Source organism: Bidens hawaiensis, unplaced genomic scaffold, assembly GCF_021521415.1.
Source record: "Bidens hawaiensis isolate Kalapana, Puna unplaced genomic scaffold, B.hawaiensis_p1.1 tig00041622_1, whole genome shotgun sequence".
In the NCBI taxonomy this organism is placed as follows: Eukaryota; Viridiplantae; Streptophyta; class Magnoliopsida; order Asterales; family Asteraceae; genus Bidens; species Bidens hawaiensis.
Genome location: NW_027497353.1, coordinates 1,486 through 21,346, shown reverse-complemented (window position 1 = coordinate 21,346; position 19,861 = coordinate 1,486). Strand labels below are relative to the sequence as shown.

The following is a 19,861-nucleotide window of genomic DNA, read 5'->3' as shown; positions in this document are numbered from 1 at the left end:
GCACCGGTCTGGGAAGGGCCGTACATTATCAAAGAAGTTCTGGGAAAGGGCGCATACCGGCTTGAAAGGCTCGATGGCACTCCCGTCCCACGAACATGGAACGGAGCTCAATTACGCAAATGTTACATGTAGATCAATTCCAAGTTTGTACCGGCCAAGAGCCGCTTTTAATGGAAATGATTCTCCTTAAAACATCGACGTTAATGGTTTTGCATTCATATATAAACTGTTCACACGGATATGTCGGTCTTCACCGCGTACATAAGTGCAAAAGTCGTTGCATGGGGAAAGCGGCAAAACCCGCATTAACCCAAAGAATAGAAAACCTTCTCGCAGGTCAGTCATAGTTATGTCGGTCACCCTACTGAATGAAAATGCAGGTTTTAACCGCATAAATCATGAAAGGTACATAGATCTATTGACAACCACGCGATGAACGGTTAACCTATCTAGAATATGAGGAAAAGCGCTAGAATAAATTTAAATATGCATGCGCAAATCCCAAAGATTCGAAAAGTAAGCGGGAAAAACCCCTTACCCTGGCTATCCAGTTGACCGTAAGTCGGCTGCGGGTACAGTGTTAAGGCAAAACCCTTCACATACCTAGCACCCGCAGGGAACAGAGGCCAAGAAATACCCAACTATGAAGTCGGGTGCGGGTACAGTGTTAAGGCAAAACCCTTCACATACCTAGCACCCGCAGGGCACAGAAACCGGAAAAACCCAACTATGAAGTCGGGTGCGGGTACAGTGTTAAGGCAAAACCCTTCACATACCTAGCACCCGCAGGGCACGGAAACCGGAAAAACCCAACTATGAAGCCGGGTGCGGGTACAGTGTTAAGGCAAAACCCTTCACATACCTAGCACCCGCAGGGAACGGAAACCGGAAAAACCCAATTATGAAGCCGGGTGCGGGTACAGTGTCAAGGCAAAACCCTTCACATACCTAGCACCCGCAGGGAACGGAAACCAGAAAAAACCCGACTATAAAGCCGGGTGCGGGTACAGTGTTAAGGCAAAACCCTTCACATACCTAGCACCCACAGGGAAGTGAAGCCGAGAAAATCTTGGCATTCCACCCAACTACAAAACGGGCACAGGTACAGTGTTAAGGCAAAACCCTCCACATACCTAACACCCGTAAAAAGTCAGACCTCGGCACCCAATTGTAAGTCGGGCGCGGGTACAGTGTTAAGGCAAAACCCTTCACATACCTAGCGCCCGCAGGGGATTAAACGCCAGGAACACCTTGGCAACCATAAGTCAGGTGCGGGTACAGTGTTAAGGCAAAACCCTTCACGCACCTAGCCCTGCAGGGATTTAACGCCAGGGATACCTTGGGAGTAAAGTAACTAATAAGACGAAGTGCGGGTACAGCGTCAAGGCAAAACCCTTCGCATACCGAGCACTCCATGGGAATTGAAACCAAGAAGGATCCTATGGGCCATGCTTGCAGAAACGGGATTAACATCCCCGCATAGCGGGAACGTCAAGAACTAGATTGTTGGAAACTTCAGGATGGAATTGGTGGTTATAACATGATTGATCACTATGTTCAAAACCACCAAGACCTCATGGAGAATCTACACAAAAGGTTCTAAACGCTCCTGACTTGCGGGGAGGTTACAGACCTATCCGCATCATCCCAGAGATCAAGCAGAACATTGGGAAATTCTGCGTGACATTGGGAAACCCGTGGGTAAGACTTCCCGCGGAAAACCCATAAAACTAAACCCTTTTCAAAAACCCCTTGCTTAAGTCCAAAAGTTCACCTCACTTTATTAAATATTCATGAGAAGAACATTGGACTGGGGGGACTTGAAGAGGTAGGTCCCAGCAGAGGTGGTTAGGACCCGCAAGACTCCCTTAAAAGGAGACGTCTGCGCAGTTGAACACGCAAGACTCCTTAAACGGACGTCTGCGCAGTTGAACCCGCAGACTTCACCATAGGGACGTCTGCGCCGCGACCTTCCAAACCCGCAGGACCCACCACGCTCAGAGTTGTGACGACCTCACATGCGGTACGCAAGCTGGTCCCGCAGGAAATGCCTCCCTATGGTTTCCAAGTATCCGCCTGTTCCCGCAGGTGCGGATACCCGCCATTAGGGACTGGCCACCCGCGCAGCATGGCTACACGCATAAGGCTCAAACTCGTAATAATTCAGTAGTCACCTGAAGAATGAATGAGCAAAGCCGGGAACATTCCCGCATAAAGGCGGGAGGGGGAAAACTCCCGCCTAAATGAGCCAGTCCGTATAATAATGGAGGTTCTTTTGTGTGATACCTGACGAGGTATGGACAAAAGATCTGACCAACGATACGACAGCTCACTGACAGCAGCATGGTAGACAACACGCCACAGCACTGTGACCAATAGCCGCCGCCTGCTCACCAACTCCTGCCATACCACGTGCCTAGCCTGTAGTTGGTGGAAAAGGAAAAGTGAACAGCACGCCTGGTCACTGTCAGCCGCTGCCTATCCACCAATTACCAGCAGAGCACGTGTGTAGGCCACAGTTGGCATAGTAGTAGGCCGGCTAAACCTCCTTGGAAACCCACCTTCGGCTATAAAAGACATCAAATGGTATTATCATTTCATCATCTAATATCTTGTATAATTTACCTGATAACTGCTCTAGTATTCTTAATATACTTTTATATTCAAAGAGTAATATAGACTGATTCTCACGCCGGAGGGTGGTCACAAGGAGGAACCCCCCCCCCCCCCCTTTCTTAGTGACGAGCTCACGGTGTCTGTTTTGCAGGTTATCGGAAGAACCATCTTGCCGGAATTAACCCCTCGTGGGAAACGTCTATCTAACCCTCAGGTTACTCGTAATCTGTCGGGGTTCGACTGGTGTTTCTTCAGCAACCCATCTAACCACGCAAATGATGGTCTTTTTAGAAGTCTTTATATGAAATTCAAATAAATGAAGATATAATCATGAATCCCTGAGCAGATACATAAACAAGATGTATAAAATTAAAATGGTATATTAGTTTTTATTAACCTCAACTATCACCTTTTGATCGCGTCCGGTTCCAACTAAAGAATTGGCTTCTGACGATACCATCTTTCAATGTCAATGTATTTGTTTATTTTGTTCCCAAAGGTCCGCGACTAACAGAATCCTAACGTCGTTACTTGCAGGTCGTCGAAAAAGTTTTTGGCTGGAAAAGTCATTTTTTTGCCAAACACCACCACCACTTGAGCACTACCAGCCGATTCCGACGATGGTTCTAGAGGGTTCCGGTGACCATAATAATTGTAATAATTGGGGCTTTTACTGGAAAAAAGTTTCTAAAGGTCTGATCCAAGGTTACAAAGACGTTTGGGACGTAAATGTTGACTTTTTCGGGGAAAAAAATGTGAGTTTTCCGGCTAAAAAAGTTTTTCCAGCGACCTGTAACTAACGGCATTAGGATTCTGTTAGTCGCGGACTGTTGTAAACAAATACGTTAAAAGTTGGAACCATCAACAGCCAATTCATTAGTTAGGACTGACAACGACCAAAAGATGATAGTTGAAATTATAAAAACCAATACACCAATTAAAATAAGACCCATACTATGTCAACTGTGAAGTAACCAAGGTTTCTTGTTCCTACTCCTTTGGCTCAATCATGAGTAACAAAGTATTTCTTGCTTCTTGCTTTAATCAACTGATAAAACCAATCACACATCAATCTTTGGTAACAGATCATTACAACTTACAAGCATTAACTAAGCATATTCTTTGAACACCAATCTGTATATATATGTTGACAACTTGACATCTATGCACATATTAAACAAGAGATACATTGATCACTTTCAAGCTTTTATCAAAGATGGCATCAAAGCTTCACTTTTTCTTACTACTTTCACTTTCATTCGCTTCGTTGCGAATATCAACAGCCGGAGATCCCGACATTCTCACAGACTTCATCCCTCCACCGATGTTTTTGGGCGCACCGGGTGACTACTTCACCTTCACCGGGATGAGGTCACTCGTTGGCGCCCCATTCCCGACAACTTTCAAAGTCTTGAAAGCAACCATGATGGAATTCCCAGCTCTTGAAGGTCAGAGCGTTTCTTACGCAGTACTACAGTTCCCTAACGGGACAGTTAACCCGCCACACACCCATCCACGAGCTTCCGAGCTGTTGTTTGTTCTCATGGGTTCGTTGGAAGTAGGATTTGTTGACACAACCAATAAGTTGTTTACGCAGACGTTGCAAACTGGGGACATCTTTGTGTTCCCAAAGGGGCTTGTTCACTTTCAGTTTAACGGTGATGCTGAAAACTCGGCTTTGGCTCTCTCGGCCTTTGGAAGCGCGAGTCCCGGCACTGTGAAGGTTCCAAGTGCGGTTTTCAATTCGACTATTGATGATCAGGTGTTGGCGTTGTCGTTTAAAACTGATGTTGCTACCATTCAGAAGCTCAAAGCTGGGCTATCCGGTTAATTAAGATCAAGCACTTAAATGAAAATTTGGGTGTAGTTTCTTTGTGGGTCAATAATATGTTGTTTAATGCAATGACAGATAATAATATCAAGAAAGTTTGGATGTATGCTGTTTGTGGGTTAATAATATGTTGTTTTATGCAATGACAGATAACATCATGAAAATTTGGATGTATCCTGTTTGTGGATCAATAATAACATGAAACCGAAAAAAGAATAAATATTCAAGTTTTCAACACTTAATCATGGTTTTATCATTTACGCAGTTATGGATAACAACAGAAATTGTCACCCTAGATTTAAGTATTTAACGTCTCATAGGTTACACGACAAAACTCAGAATATCCAAACAACGCTAAACGTTCTGCCAAAATTTCACTGTTTACACTTAATACATGCTACACATATCTGAAAAAGGTTCTAAAATGCGTACCGTTATGTTAGACATAAAGTTGTATAACACCCACGTACGGACACGACACCTATTTAAGTTATGTTGATATCATCACATCTCCACTCTTACGAAGATCGTCGGAAATAATACCTGCATATTAATTTATTCTGACTTGTCATCTTTGATTCATGTTTCTATATTGCTTGTATTCTAAAATTTTAATAAAATTATCATTATTTGAAAAGAACAGAGAGAACTGTTTCAAATCAGACCAATTTTATTAATCTTTAAAGCTGAAAAGTCAATTTTAGAATCCATTTTTAAAACTGTTTTTGTAGAGCGGTTAAGGAAGGACTTACACGAATATCTTAATGGCATATAAAGCAGCATATTTCCTAACAAGACGTTCAACCGAGTACCATTCTGACCGATCCGACCCATTTTGATAACCAATTCGTGGCATGTGGATTGAAGCTATTGTAATTAAATAAGTTACAAATAAATCAAGTGAGTTTAGCGATTAGAATTAAATAGCATCAAGACCAAACATACCCGACTTTTGAGCAGCTGAAAATGCAGCCTTTGACAAGCACTGTTCCAGTTCAGGTATAGATATACCGCTACGAGGCACTTTACGCCTCGGGTTATATGTTTGAACCACAGCTAGACCTACCCACTGACCAACATTAGCCACTTTATTCTCCTCATCTTCAGCTGTTGCACAAACCAACCTTTAAAGTTTAAATGCTTACAGACACTCTAAACAATTGCATTAATAATAAACTTAAATGCTAAGAAACTGACCATTAATTTCTATAAGATGCAGATCACCAAGATGAAGGTCCCCAAACTCAGAAGCGCGCTCATATGCATTTGGAATTTGTGACGAAAGTCTAGCGAGTGCATCAAACATACCACCATGACCCCATTCTCCCGAATCATCAACACAACTGCAACAATACATACACAAATGAAGCAGCATGGTAATGAGATAAATATGTAAACAAAAGAAAAATGAAAAAACTACCTACCTAAATATTATAAAATTAATTTCATATATACCCTTACAAACATTACAAATATCATATATACCCAAGCAAAACTTAAAATATCACATATACCCTTACAAAGTAACTAAAATATCATATGTGCCCTTATAAATACAATTAAAGTATCAAATATATCCCTATTATGTAATAATAATTTAATAAATGACCATTTTACCGTTATTTTTCAAAAAAATTAACTTTTGTATATGCTCATTTTAACGAATAGACCATTTTACCCCTTTTGATTACATAATGTGTTTATACCCTATGTTATTATTTTAATTTTAATTGACGTTTCTCACCTTAAACGACAACCAAATCGTCTCTCGTCACTTCTTCAAATTGCAAACCATTCGAAGATTTATCACATCGAATGGTCTACACTGTAAAACCTTTTATTGCATCTAATCAAACTAGAGTACTATGGTCAATTTTTAAATTTTTTAATGAATTGGGTATATATGATATATTAATAACTTTGTAAGGGCATACATGATATTTTTAGTTTTGCATGGGTATATATGATATTTTCAATATTTGTAAGGGTATACATGAAATTACCTCAATATTATACATGGCTCAGATGGACAAATTTTTGATGGTTGAGTGCAGTCCCCATAAACTAAGTTTACCGAACCTGAATCTGATAAAATATTGTCATCTTGTGGGCAGACAATGTCTTTAACCGACATTGACTTGTATCCGTTAGCTTCCCATTTTGCCAATTTCTTCTCTTCAGCTTTCTTCCTAACAGACTCCGCTTTGAGACGCTTCTCCTCGAGTTTTGATCTCTTATCTGCCTCCTCTAATGCCACATCATCACCGGTTTCTGATGTTTCTTTAAGCTTCTGGACCCATGAATTATATGAAGCTTCATCAAGAACAGGGTCGTATGACTTTCCACCTAATGTACTGTTTGAATTAACTGTAACATTCTCGACTTCTGATTTCCCTCCATGTCGGACTGCTATAACCTTTTCTACGATAGAGTTGACTTTTGACATGTCAAGTTGACCCGAACTCTCATTGCTTTCGGTAGTGGGATCAAACATACGTAACCCTAGTACAACAGATTTCAGATCACCAGCTTCGGCTCCTACCATATCTTTGCCTTCTTTATCTATACTGTCATCACCTATGACATCATGGCTTAATTGCAACTTCCTCTCTGCTCTATGCATTATAACCTCCTCCACGGTCCGCTCCGTAACTAGATTTATAGAAATAACATGATTCATTTGACCAATTCTATGAGCCCGTTGTAAAGCCTGCTTATCCACCTGCGGATTCCAATCTTGCTCATAAAATATAACCTGCATTTTGTTTCATCCACAGTGAGTAAATAATATGTGCATCTGTAATATTAGTAAAGGCAACTGAAATTGATAAAGGTACAAGGAGAGAGAAATATAAGTATAGGAGGGCTTACTGTGTCAGCGGCTACAAGATTCAAACCAACACCCCCTGCTCTGGTTGAAATCATAAAGACAAATGCAGTGGCTGAATCAGGGTCAGAACTGGAATTTCCAGTAACAGACTGGCGGCTAAAACTCCTTATTGCAGCAAACCGTTCTTCAGCTCTAATGGATCCGTCAAGACGCTCATAAGGATATTTCCTCAACTCCATATAATCCTGCATTCAATAAATTTAATTAATTGAAAATAAATGTATCAGCACAGCTGTCATTTTCTTAAAAAGAAAAGAAACCTGCAAGATGTCAAGTGTATGTGTCATCTGTGCAAACAGAAGAACACGATGTCCAGAACTATGTAGCTTCTGGAGTAACTGGTCCAACAGTATAAGTTTGCCACTAGCCTGAACTAAGTGTTCACCCTCTTCATATGGTTCAGGCTCAATACCAGCAAAGAGGTAAGGATGGCTGCATGCTTTACGAAGCTGTATTACCTGCATAAAACAAGAAGCTTATGTAATCATATACTAATTTTCAGATACAAACAATAAAAAGCTTAACAAGCGAGAAGTTAGCTTACAATATTCTGCAAGGATTGGTGATTAGAGGTCCCAGAAGACAATGCTAGAAGCTTAGGAAGCTCCTTTTTCAATATTGACATATAAACTTTCTTTTGCAATGTCACTAAGGGAGCCATCCTACCAAAAGACACTATTATAATTAAACTTAAGTTTTTCACATAAATTATCAAATTTCAACTTACAAGGTGATTTCAGTAAGAGGCGGTAAAGATAGGGTTCCAGTCTCAATAAGCTTAGATTTGGTTCTGCGAAGCATGAACGGCCCCAAAACATATTTTAAGCTTTTAAACTTATCCTTAGCTATTGGTGCACCTTTAACTGCTTACGAAAGCAAAGCAGAATAGTCAACAGCAGACCATATTAGGAATAATTAGGTTTGAGAAAAATACAATTCTAGAAATAAAGGATATCCACCTTCTTTGAATGTAGATGAAAACTGTTCCAATGTTCCAAAAACTGAAGGCATACAGAAATGCATGAGTGCCCAAAGTTCAGTAAGACTATTCTGAATAGGAGTTCCAGTCATGAGTAGTCTTCTAGGCATTATATAATGTTCTGTAAGATCATTATACAAAACCTGAAAAAGATTGACCAGTCAGAAAGCTAGAAACTTGGTTTTTTAACAATTAGAATAATCTTGAACCTACACTGGAAGGGTTTTTTAGTCTTTGCGCCTCATCAATAACAGCATAATGCCATGGAATTTGGGAAAGAAAGTCCTGGTCGATTAAAGCTATATCATATGTTGTAAGAAGCACATCGAAAGGTAACGCCTGGACCTGCATAATGCAACGACACATATATTAAGGATTTAATATCCAGGTCAGCAAAGACTTGCACTGCTGCCAACCAAACAACTAGTAAACTTACACTGGGTGATGACGATTGTTTGGTCACATTTTCATACATTTCCCTTCTTAAAGCACGCCTGCCTTGTTTGTCTCCAACATAACGCAAAACCTTTAATTTCGGGGAGAATTTGGTAACCTCGGTAATCCATCCGTCTGTTACACTGAGCGGACATAGTATCACTGCAAACACATATATTTGATGATTTTGTAATGATCAAATGTGGTATGATACGACTAGTAAACAGTTGATTTTTATTATTACTTACAAAAGGGTCCGTTTAATCCTTGAGAAAACTTTAAATAACTCAGGAAGGAGATAGCTTGCAATGTCTTTCCTAGGCCCATCTGCCAATTACCATTTTAAGGCTAAGTGCACACACTTGTTTATGCTCTATGTTAATGTTCTAGTAATCAATGTAAGTATGTAGCGTGTGTAATCTAACTATATAAATTTGATTAAACTTAGGATTTCCAGAATCCATGCGCAAATTCATTTATACCTCGTCTCCTGCAAATACAGATCAAATAAACCAATCACAATATTATTCTATATGCGAAAAGACATATTAAGAACCACCATAACAGTAAAAAGTCAAAACTCAAATTCAATAAACAGTTTCAATATTCGCTTGATCCTTGGATATTTTTGTAATACCAGGGATTGTATGGGAGATATGATAACGCAGGGCAGGTTCAAATTGAAGGAATATTTCATTCAGACCTATTATAAATTTATAATATAAATACAGTTATATTACCAAAAGAACTAAAGGTATATAAATGTCACTAAAATACTATATACTACTTTACTATGAAGTCTACCCAAAGCAAACATACAATTATACACTTAAAGTAGTCAGCATAGCTCCAACCATAGTTATCAAATGCGCTAGGTGCACTCAAGGGGCATAGGCCTCGCTTGGGGCCTAGGCGCAAGATGCAAAAAAAGCGAGGGCCTAAGGAAAAAAAAGCGCACTTAAATAAAAAATAAAAAATATTATATATGAAAAATAATACTCAAATAGAATAAACAAAAGCTATATATAACATTTATTATCATCTAATTAGTACCAAAAGTTCAAAAATAGTCAAGATTCAAATGTAATAAGTTGACCTCTCCTAGACCTAAGTTTCAATAGCACACCATGCGTTTGTTTTGCTCGGCTTTTATCTTCTCATGTTCTTGGCATAGACAATGCCGAAGCGCTCACCTAGGAACTAGAAGCGTATTTATTAATCCTCGCCTGAAAATGGGTCTAGGCGCAAGGAGCGAGGGCTTTTAATAACTATGGCTCCAACCAGAAGCACAATGAACTAATGAAGTTGACATACCTGCTATGTGTGTTTGGATAATAAGCTTATCACAATCAAGTAAAGCTTATGGCTTTATTGTGATAAGCTCATTTCTTTCTTTCTCTTATTCATTCGTTAAATATAGTTATTTAACATTGTACTGTTAGTGTTTATTTGTATATATATTGAAGGTTCAACTCCATCCTTATCACAACATTTAGTTTCAGACTTTCAGTTATATTCATTTACTATTAATGTTTAATTAAGTAGTAAATCATAGTGATTGTACATTTGTACCTCCAACAAAGCATCATACATTCATACCTAGCTAGTTAATTATTAATTTACTACAGATCTTATAGTAAACCACCACTACACAAATTTATAATTTATAAATTGAAAAAAATTAAGTTTGTACCGAGAATAACGTTAGCGCCCATTAGGTATCGTCGTATAAGCCATGACAGGCCTTCGATTTGGTGAGGCTTAAGCACCGCCGTTACACCGTAATCGGAACAGTTGACGTCAGCCTCCGCGGCGGCGCGTGTGTCTCCGTCGAATACGTACTTACCGGCGGCGATTAATCTGTCTTCGTACTTCATTTTCCGGCGTAAACACGACTGAATTTGAAATTGGTCAAAATGTATTTCTAGCGGCGGTTATTGAAGAGAATTTGTTGCCACGTGGCGCTTGAACAGAGAATGATGAATCTTGTTATGACGGGTGGTAACCCACCCGTTTAGAGGATTCGAATTTAATACCTGACCCGAAACTAAACGAGTCGTGTCAACCCCTAACCTGACTAGAGGTGCACCAACGGGTTTAAAACTTAAAACCGGTTCAGGTTGGTCAATAAAAGTCAAAATTGGTTTATGATCGGTTTTGGTTTGGGTTGAAACCGGTTTTATGAACAGTGACGATCGGTTTCGGTTCGGGTTTTTGCCAGGTTTTGACCGGTTTCAGTTCGGTTAACCGGTTTTCATGGAGAAAATTGCAAACTGGTTCCAAACATATGGTTCAATCAGTTCCAAACCCGTTTCTACATAATCGGTTTCAAACCGATTCGTTTTCGGTTTGGTTTTCGGGTCGATTCGGTTAACCGATTTATTTGCCCACCTCTAAACCCGACTGAGATAATTAGATGTGATTTGTCGTGTCGACATATTTAAATCCATGTTGTAATCGGGTTGACTGATCTTACGTTCATTTATGAACATGATTTATACCAAGTGCTTGGTAACAACTTAAACAATTAAATAGTTAGATATCTCTACTCAATATAAAGAGTGAGTGAATAACCTCTTAAATTTTAAGAGGTCCAATCAATTATGCACAATGTACAATACACAATGTATAAAATTATAAGATTTTAGGGGTAACATAGACTTTTCAATAATTATTGATTCAAACATAGTTACAAGTATAGTCCTTTAATTTTAATCACAATTTGTTAATATATATAATATTTTCATATTTACTCCTTATTCTAAATTAACTATCCCTACGACTTTTAAACGGCTATAACTTTTTCAACGTTAATATTTTTTCAAAAAACAATACTCCATAAAAACGAGCATTTTATGCACTTTAATTTGAGTATGATATTACTATATTTTTTTAATTTTAAAAAGTTAACGTGTTATGTGATTACCCGTAAGGACCAGGAAACGGGCCCCGTCGAGTGGGTTCGGGTCGTGGGTCAGAAATGGTTATGAACAAAACACATGATACATAAAAATTAAATTTGGTTCAGGTCTGGTTGAGACCGGTTACGCGTGTACCATCACCGGATTGCACATGTACAACTGTTGCGTGAAGCGTGTACCGACATCGGATGCACGCTCGATGTCGCGTTAGACACACACTATTGTTGGGTTACACGCATGTCGATGCGAAGTTAGGTGCGTACTAATACCGGTTAAGCGTTTAATGTTAGTGTTTACACGCATACCCCGCGACATCGTAGGGGCACCCGGTATAAAATACAAGCGTGATATGAAAAAGTAAGAGTGTTACTTTTAATAGTTTTACTACTTATAAATCACATAGTATAAGCTTAAATATGGGTAAAAGGATCATTGTGACATTAAATATCACGTGTCTTTCCATTTTATATAATTTAGTTGCAAAATTAACATTTAATTTCTATTACCTTTTGTAAATTTATAAAATTATTATGCGATTTCCCCCTTCATCTTTAACCCGTAATTTGACAACTTTATTTAAAAGTCTTGTTATATCTATATTTTCTAATATGTTATGTCAAAATGAGTTTATGTCAAAATGAGTAATTATATTACGGGCCAATATAGATTTGGGTAAAAAAAAGTAATTTTCAGTACAAGTTAAAACGGGTCCATTGACTTGCAAACAATAATTTTACATTTTTGTTGACCAATTAACTTTTTGGATAATTGAATCCTTCTATTTGGATATTGTTCAGGTAAGATGAACCCGAATAAGTGAGGAAGCTGCAAGATTTTGCTCCAAGTAAGGACAAGTTAAGATTAATGTTGTAAAAAAAAACTTAGTGTAAAGGTCTCCAAGCTTGCAGCAAACAAACACATCAGACATATTGGATTTCAGTGTTGACTATATAAAAAAGAACTTCGAAAACAAGCTAAGGTGTGACAAAGCTTTAAATTTATGTCAGTTGGGGCTTCAAATGCATATTAGTCTTTCATGGTTATGATTTATGCGATTGTTTTAAATGGATGGAATGTGTGAATGTAGGTTGTAGGAAAAATAGAAATAAAGGCTCAGATAAAGCTGTGTTTAAAGACAACGTAGGTAAACATGTTGTGTAAGATCATTCCAGTTGAAGCCTATTGAAAATGTATTGCCGGTTCTGAGCAAAGATTGTTGAATAGGTGGCTAGATACATTAATGGACCGAGCAGATCTTAGCGTGTATAGGCACTGATAGGAAAAGAATGCGCACTGAAACGCTTGGGTAATACCCACTAACAGAATACCTATACAATATATCACAAGCGAATTGATAAACTAACAAAAAAAAACGTGTTGCAAATTGTCGGCACCACAGCATCGCGCGGGTTACCTACTAGTACATATATATGTGTGTGTATATATATATATTTATTTTTTTTGATTTTATGATATTTTTTGTTTATTTATCTTTCAATTCTAATTAACAAACCTGAGTTTATTTAAATTGTGATTAAAATAAGCGAACTGACTACATAAAGTTAACTAGTAAAAAAACATTGAAGGTGAATAGTACACAAAAGAGTGTCAAAAGAAAATTAATCGTTAATTGTTAAATGAAAATTTTAAAATCAAAATATTCTAACTTCAAAACTATACACTTATGATCTATAAAATCAAAAGGTTAATTTTTAAAAACTTCTAAATGAGTTAACCAGTTAGCTCGTTTTTAATAGGTCGAGTTTGGATTGACATGTTGTTTTGTGATGACTTGTTTAAAAAAAAGGTCGTATCAACTAGATCTATGAACAAGCCATGCTCGAGCTCGACTAGGCTCAAGCTTGTCTCGTTTAATTTATGAAAACTCAAGCTTAACTATTATTCTAAACCTCAAGCTTGACTCGTTTAATTTATAAAAACTCAAGCTTAACTAGTATTCTAAATCCCAAGCTTGGCTCGTCAATTGTTTTCTATAACCTTGAACTCATGCTCGAGATCGCCTCATTTGTTATTTATTAATTAATTACTTTATATGTATATTTTTAGTTTTATTTTATATTTTGAAAAAAAAACTTAATATGAGTCTAAGTTTGGTTCGAGCTTGTATAATACTTTAAACGAGTCAAAGCTTGGCTCGACGACAGTTGTATAGTGTAAAACTAATATAGAAGTCCGAAACACGTAAAACCTAAAATTACATAAGGCTCGTGCTCGGCTCTAAGCTCGATAACTAATTAGTTTTATTTTAGGCTCAGGTTCTTACTCTATCATTATATGAGCTTTATTTTGAGCGGGTCGAGTGGCCTTGCCCCACAAGCACCCAACCTTCTTTTTGCTCTTCCTTCGGGGTACCTCCACGAACACGCCACCTAGGAGCCCTACTCATATTCCAAAAGCGTTACTTCAATTCAAGTGCAAGCCCCCTTCTATTGCATAACCTATAAAAGCTATAAACAAAGTACAAAAGTGGTTGCGGGAACGATACGCTTTGGTTACCAGCGAACGCTTTCAAAGCCGACCAGTTTTCAATACTAGTTGTTACCTTACGCTGCCATTTTTTTTAATATTATTGAATAGCATGGCTAGGGGCTAAGATAACTCAAATGGGAGAGTCGTGCTATGGGTGACCTTATTGCACGGTTCAGAGAGCACCTGTGCGTGTGATGCAAGCGAACGTGTACGAAAAAGCTGTCGAAAAGTTTCGTTGTTCGTTTCGTCGTCGACCCTATCTATGTTTCTATGATGGCCCAAGAACACGCTCATTCTTCAGCTGTAGAGACTTTTGAATTGCGAGGTACCATTACGAGCTCAATATATACGAGTGTTATTTCGTGAAATAAATTAATCCAAACTCGAGCAGCTGGTAAACGGGTCGGGTGGTTACGAAAACCTTCAATCGGACTCCATAAACCCTAATCATCATCCCTCCCTTTCAAACAAATTCAAACAAACCTTCACCATCATCAACAATGGCAGGCTTCTCCTTCACCACAAATCCTACATCCTCATCTTCACCATCACCATTCTTATTCACACCACCATCATCATCATCATCATCATCATCTCCATTTTCATTCTCCTCAAACCCTACCTCTTCCTCTTCAATATTCACCGCTTCTTCATCTCCTTCGTTATTCGGATCATCCGCATCCGCATCCGGATCCTCATTCGGATTCAACTTCGCATCGTCCTCATCTTCTACACCTGCGTTTGGCTCCGCTGCAACTACCGGTTCAACCCTAGGGTTTGGTACTGGCACTGCCACGTCAGCTGCCACGTCATCATCGTTTGGTGGATCCGGTAGTCTGTTTGGATCCACCTCTACTGGTACTGGTACGTCAGCTGCCACGTCATCACCGTTTGGTGGATCTGGTAGTCTGTTTGGATCCACCTCTACTGGTACTGGTACGTCAGCTGCCACGTCATCGCCTTTTGGTGGAGCTAGTAGTCTGTTTGGATCCACCTCTACTGGTAATACTACTACTAACACTACTACTACTAGTTTATTTGGTTCTGGTAATTCGAGTGGTTCAAGTGGTTCGGTCTTAGGTTCTGGTAGTGTTTTTGGAGGTTCGGCTTCGACTGCGGCTTCTACGGCATCACCGGCTACGTCGTTTTCTAGTTTATTCGGCTCCGGTGCAGCATCTTCTAGTGCGATTTCGAGTTCGACTACGACTCCTGGTTTTTCATTTTCGAGTGCGGCCGCGTCATCGCCAGCTCCGTCGTTTTCATTTTCGACGAATTCGGCTTTCGGTAATTCGACTGGGACTGGTTCTGCAGGGACAACTCCGAGTTTGTTTGGTGGATCGTCGTTGAGTTCGTCTTCTAGTTTTTCGTTTGGGAACGTGAGTGCGGGGTCTGCGGCGGTGTCTACTACTGCTGCTGCTGGTGCTGTTACTGGTGCTTTTAGTGCGGCTAGTGCGTCGTCTCCGTTTGCTGCGTTTAGTGGGACTTCGTCTAGTACTGCAGCTTCGACAGCTACTGGATCTTTGTCGAGTTTTGCGATACCGGCTGCTACTGGTGCTGCGGGTTCTACGGGGACGTCGGATTTGTTTTCGGGATTTCAAACGGCTTCTAAAAGCGTTGGTACTCCTGCACCGGCGTCTCAATCGCAGTCAACTGCTGCTCCGTCTTTGTTTGGTGAGTTTGTTGATGTTAAGTTTCATTGTATTTTGAAGTTATTGTAACATAATGCATTTCTTAGTTATTATCGGTGTATATATTGTTTTGTTTTCATAGACTGAACATTCAATATTCACTGCATTAAGCTCACTTAAGTGTATTTAGAACTTTAGAAGTAAAACAAAAGAAGTAACCTTTTGATCAATACTCAAGGACGAGAATATTTCGCTGTCTTTATGCAATATATTGCTAGTCACTCATTATTGATGACACCTAGAATTTTATTTGGCTGATTGTCTGACTATAGTACACTATTTTTGGAATGTTGATAAACTTTTGACCGTCTTCACTAACTATTATGTTTCTGTTTAAATTCTGTTTGCAGCTACCCCTACTTCCTTTACAACCACTTCAACTGTTACAACCACCACTGCACAAACATCATCTGCTCTTGTTGTATCTTCCAGTAGCGGGTTAGTCATACACATAATCTCAGGATGTTTTTTGGTTCTTTAAACCATTGAGTTTCATGTGTACTATGTCTGTGAATCAATGATGTATGATCTTGAAAAAGGGCTGAAATTCTTTTTGATATGAATTCTCAAGATGCAAGTAAAAAGGTTTTTATCTTTCTGCATGCCAGATTATAATATACAATATCTAAAAGCATTCTTGTTTAGCCATTTTGGCATTACAATGTTATTGCTTTTATCTTCACTATTACATCTTATTGTTTCCAAGATTCATCTGTTGTGCATCATTTCTGATCTGAGGCTCCTTTTGTTATTTTGTCTCTAGGACAACTACAAGTGTCAGCACAGCTGTTGCCTCTGCTCCGAAGTTACCATCTGAAATTACTGGAAAAACTGTTGAGGAGGTATCCTGCAAAGTTCTTATTTATGTTATTGATTGGTTATTTTGTTACTTCATTTCTCATGTCCTGATCACAAACTTGGTGTAGCAACTTTCAGCGTCTTTTGTTGCTAATATGGTCTGATTTTTTCTTACAATTTTTGTTTAAAGATCATAAAGGAGTGGAATGCGGAGCTCCAGGAACGAACTAGCAAGTTCAGGAAGCAAGCTAATGCAATAGCTGAGTGGGACAGGAGAATCTTGCAGAACCGAGATGTTCTTCTTAAACTTGAGGCGAGTCATATCTACTTTGATTGTTATGAAGTATTGTTTAGTAAACTTCATAACCAGTTAGTGACCTCTTAGGAACCAAAGAGACGCACGATTCAGATGATATCTATTATCAATCTTAACTGTGCATTTATACTTCAGTTAAAAATAATTAACTCTAGCAGTTCCTTTCCCATATTTAGTTAAAGTCAACTTTTTTCTCTGTTGCTTCCTTGTGCTTATTCTAAACTGCTTTTTTTTACAGGCAGAAGTTGCGAAAGTTGTTGATACCCAATCAAACCTTGAGAGACAGCTGGAGTTGATTGAGACTCATCAACAAGAGGTATTTTAACAAAGTTTTGTTTTGTTTTTTTTTAATATCATGTATCTGTGGTATTTTTAGTTATGGAACTGCATGTTTTAAACTCGAATCATTTTGTTTAATTGCTTTTTTTATCTAAGAACAAAACACCCTGCAGTTGACTAACAAACACGTACAAAAAAGTTTGAGTAAAACTGTAAGCATGTATAGGCAGATGAAAAAAAATTCCAAGTTGAAGATATTAGGTCCTTATAAAAAATGCATCTTTATTTGTAGAGGTTATTGTTAATTATGCTTGGGTTAATGATTAGAATTTTTAGAACATAGTTTTAAGCTCCAAAAGTGGAAACCAGAGGTGTTTTATTTGCACCCTAAGTTAGTGAAAGCATATTGTTATGGGTTATGTTTTATTAAGTTAGAGAGGTTAGTATATGATCGGGGCGTCACCAAGCCTTTATTCATAATTTAGTTTAAAGGTATTGACCAATATGTACGTGTTCAGATCTATCTGTTACCTCTAGGCCCATCTAAGGTTAGTAATGAAGTAGATGTTTCTGTTGTTTCCATAATTTCCTAACTCGATGAATAAGCTTTGGAGAGGTTGGTCATATTATTTGATTTCTTTTTATATCTATTATAAGTTTAAGTTGGCCATCTTTCTCGCTATTTGAGAATCGTGATATCAACATAGTTGTCACTTGATACATGCTTTAGGTTGACAAGTCTTTACAAAGTGTGGAAGAAGAAGCTGAGCGGATATACAAAGACGAGCATGGGCTACTTCTTGATGATGAAGCTGCTTCTACCAGAGATGCAATGTGAGTGGCTAGCTATTTATATTTATATTTTTATTACTGAATGTAAAGTAGAACTATAGTTTTTTTTCATAATTTATGAAGTGGGAAGAGCACTTAATCTATATTGAAGTACAATTTGTATGAAATCTCATTTTTAACATCATCATTTAAAACTTTCAGGTACGAGCAGGCTGAATTTATTGAGAGAGAAATGGAACAAATGACAGAACAAATAAAATCCGTTATTCAGACTCTTAATGCCAATCAGGTGCTCATTTATTTTAATTTATTTTAGCCCGAAATAAGAGGGTTGTTTGATCAGATGAAAGTGCTTTGAGCTTTAACCATAAATCAAATATCTAACACTAATTTCATTAAATGGCAAAATGGCCCTATTTAATGTTCATATGGGTTGACGCTGATATTTAAATTTTTGTTGTATTTATGATATGTGCCTAACTCTACCGTGCCGCCATGCACTGCCGGTAGTTGTGAACGTGGGATATTAGTTTCCATTACCTTAACTTCTTTACGTGGGTGTAGTTAGTTTAATAGTTAGTGGGTCTAGTTAGTTTAATAGTTAGTGGGTTAGTGGTTTCCTTTCTTTGTTATTTTCTTTGTAAGCCTATAAATGGCCTTGGTTGTTTTATTTTGATTATGAATGAAATATTATGATTTGATAAATCAAAGTCTCCCAAAAATCTATGAATTCTATTCTGGTTTCTATCTATTTTCTTTAGACCATTTGATTAACGAACACGGTTCGTAACAATTTAGGGTGGAGAACTTGAAGCAACTGATGGTATGACCCCACTGGATGTCGTTGTTCGGATCCTTAATAATCAACTAAGTTCATTAATGTGGATCGATGAAAAGGTTAGACTGTTTCTTTTATATGTTGGTTAATGACGTGTACAATTTCTATGAAATATACTTGAAAAAGCTGTACGTACATATTAATCTATTTTCATTAATCTTATCATTTCATTCAGGCTGAAGAATTCTCTTCGCGTATTCAAAAACTGGCTAAACAAGGTTCTGGTGCTGATCGAGAACTGATGGGCCCGAAGTTTTGGCTGTCTCGATAGGTGTAAAACCGTATTGTGTTACATTGTGGATTTGCTGTTAGCCAGGATATTAAATAGATTTGATGGCAAATGCAACCAGTGAAACCAGTTTGCTAGATCAACCATCTAGCTTGTAGTTTCCCTACATTTTTATTTGTGAAAAATTTACTATGTAAAAACGATAACCGGACTTTGTGGTTCGCGATTTTTGGTCAAACTTTTGGCTTTTTGTTGTGGATTTCTTGTTTACATGGGAGTATTGTTGTTGCTAATATGGTACACTTCACATAAATTTGGTGGTTTACATTACTTTTTTTTTGGTTTATGTTTTGTATGTTTTGTTATAAATTTGAATTGCTTAGTACCTTTGAAAATATGTTTCTAGGTTTCATAAGTTAGATTATTTTAAAAAAAAAAACCGGGTCTGGGTTTGGTTAAGCTTGTGACCGGTAGAGGTAGAACTGGTTCCAGTGGTTCTTAGGTTTTTAGAGAGAGAAAAAAAAAACTAGATTTTAGAGATGGTGATATTTGTTGTGTAATAATAAAATTCGAAAACTAGAAAGTTCATTAGGCGGTGAATCATAGTCATAAATTTCCCGAACTAGAAATTGAGAAAGCAGTAAAAAATAGAAGCTATAAAATTTGAAATTATAGAATGTTTTTATTACTTCTATTAAAAATAAATGCATCAAATCCTTAGAGTAATAAGTAACAAATTCATTACAATAATGAACTTGC

The 19,861-nt window shown here is 38.0% G+C and overlaps 3 protein-coding genes across 6 annotated transcripts; 2 read left to right on the top strand and 1 right to left on the bottom strand.

Moving 5' to 3' along the window:
* The first annotated feature begins 3,809 nt into the window (after positions 1-3,809).
* On the top strand, positions 3,810-4,542 carry LOC143593030 (putative germin-like protein 9-2). Its single transcript, XM_077072781.1, has one exon. The coding sequence runs from the start codon at positions 3,833-3,835 to the stop codon at positions 4,445-4,447; it is 615 nt and encodes a 204-aa protein (XP_076928896.1). The 5' UTR covers positions 3,810-3,832; the 3' UTR covers positions 4,448-4,542.
* A 13-nt stretch (positions 4,543-4,555) lies between these two features.
* Positions 4,556-10,639, bottom strand: LOC143593031 (putative helicase CHR10). Its single transcript, XM_077072782.1, has 15 exons — positions 10,445-10,639; positions 9,234-9,241; positions 9,000-9,078; positions 8,753-8,913; positions 8,530-8,661; positions 8,297-8,459; positions 8,065-8,200; positions 7,882-7,999; positions 7,598-7,795; positions 7,319-7,522; positions 6,451-7,202; positions 5,645-5,790; positions 5,393-5,554; positions 5,200-5,314; positions 4,556-4,990 (listed from the first exon to the last, which is right to left on the bottom strand). Exons 1-15 carry the CDS (start codon positions 10,626-10,628, stop codon positions 4,966-4,968), a joined length of 2,583 nt encoding a protein of 860 aa, XP_076928897.1. The 5' UTR covers positions 10,629-10,639; the 3' UTR covers positions 4,556-4,965.
* A 3,941-nt stretch (positions 10,640-14,580) lies between these two features.
* On the top strand, positions 14,581-19,361 carry LOC143593029 (uncharacterized). 4 transcript variants are annotated; one of them, XM_077072780.1, is made up of 10 exons: positions 14,581-15,164; positions 15,243-15,833; positions 16,201-16,288; positions 16,614-16,692; positions 16,839-16,961; positions 17,203-17,280; positions 17,974-18,077; positions 18,237-18,324; positions 18,834-18,932; positions 19,049-19,361. In XM_077072780.1, exons 1-10 carry the CDS (start codon positions 14,663-14,665, stop codon positions 19,142-19,144), a joined length of 1,848 nt encoding a protein of 615 aa, XP_076928895.1. In that variant the 5' UTR covers positions 14,581-14,662; the 3' UTR covers positions 19,145-19,361. The 4 variants fall into 4 exon arrangements, with proteins under 4 accessions (XP_076928895.1, XP_076928893.1, XP_076928891.1 ...); XM_077072778.1 differs by having other exon boundaries at positions 14,581-15,209; XM_077072776.1 differs by having other exon boundaries at positions 14,581-15,833.
* The last annotated feature ends 500 nt before the right edge of the window (positions 19,362-19,861 follow it).

Bases quoted from the DNA above. Each gene is read 5' to 3' on its own strand.
- LOC143593030 (XM_077072781.1), top strand. From the start codon at position 3,833: ATGGCATCAAAGCTTCACTTTTTCTTACTACTTTCACTTTCATTCGCT.
- LOC143593031 (XM_077072782.1), bottom strand. From the start codon at position 10,628: ATGAAGTACGAAGACAGATTAATCGCCGCCGGTAAGTACGTATTCGAC. The intron at 8,460-8,529 runs GTAGGTTCAAGA...AATCTTTTTCAG, and splicing joins GACTAAAAAACCCTTCCAGT to GTTTTGTATAATGATCTTAC. The intron at 7,796-7,881 runs GTAAGCTAACTT...TGTTTTATGCAG, and splicing joins ACCAATCCTTGCAGAATATT to GTAATACAGCTTCGTAAAGC.
- LOC143593029 (XM_077072776.1), top strand. From the start codon at position 14,663: ATGGCAGGCTTCTCCTTCACCACAAATCCTACATCCTCATCTTCACCA. The intron at 16,289-16,613 runs GTTAGTCATACA...TTTTGTCTCTAG, and splicing joins GTTGTATCTTCCAGTAGCGG to GACAACTACAAGTGTCAGCA. The intron at 18,078-18,236 runs GTGAGTGGCTAG...TAAAACTTTCAG, and splicing joins GCTTCTACCAGAGATGCAAT to GTACGAGCAGGCTGAATTTA.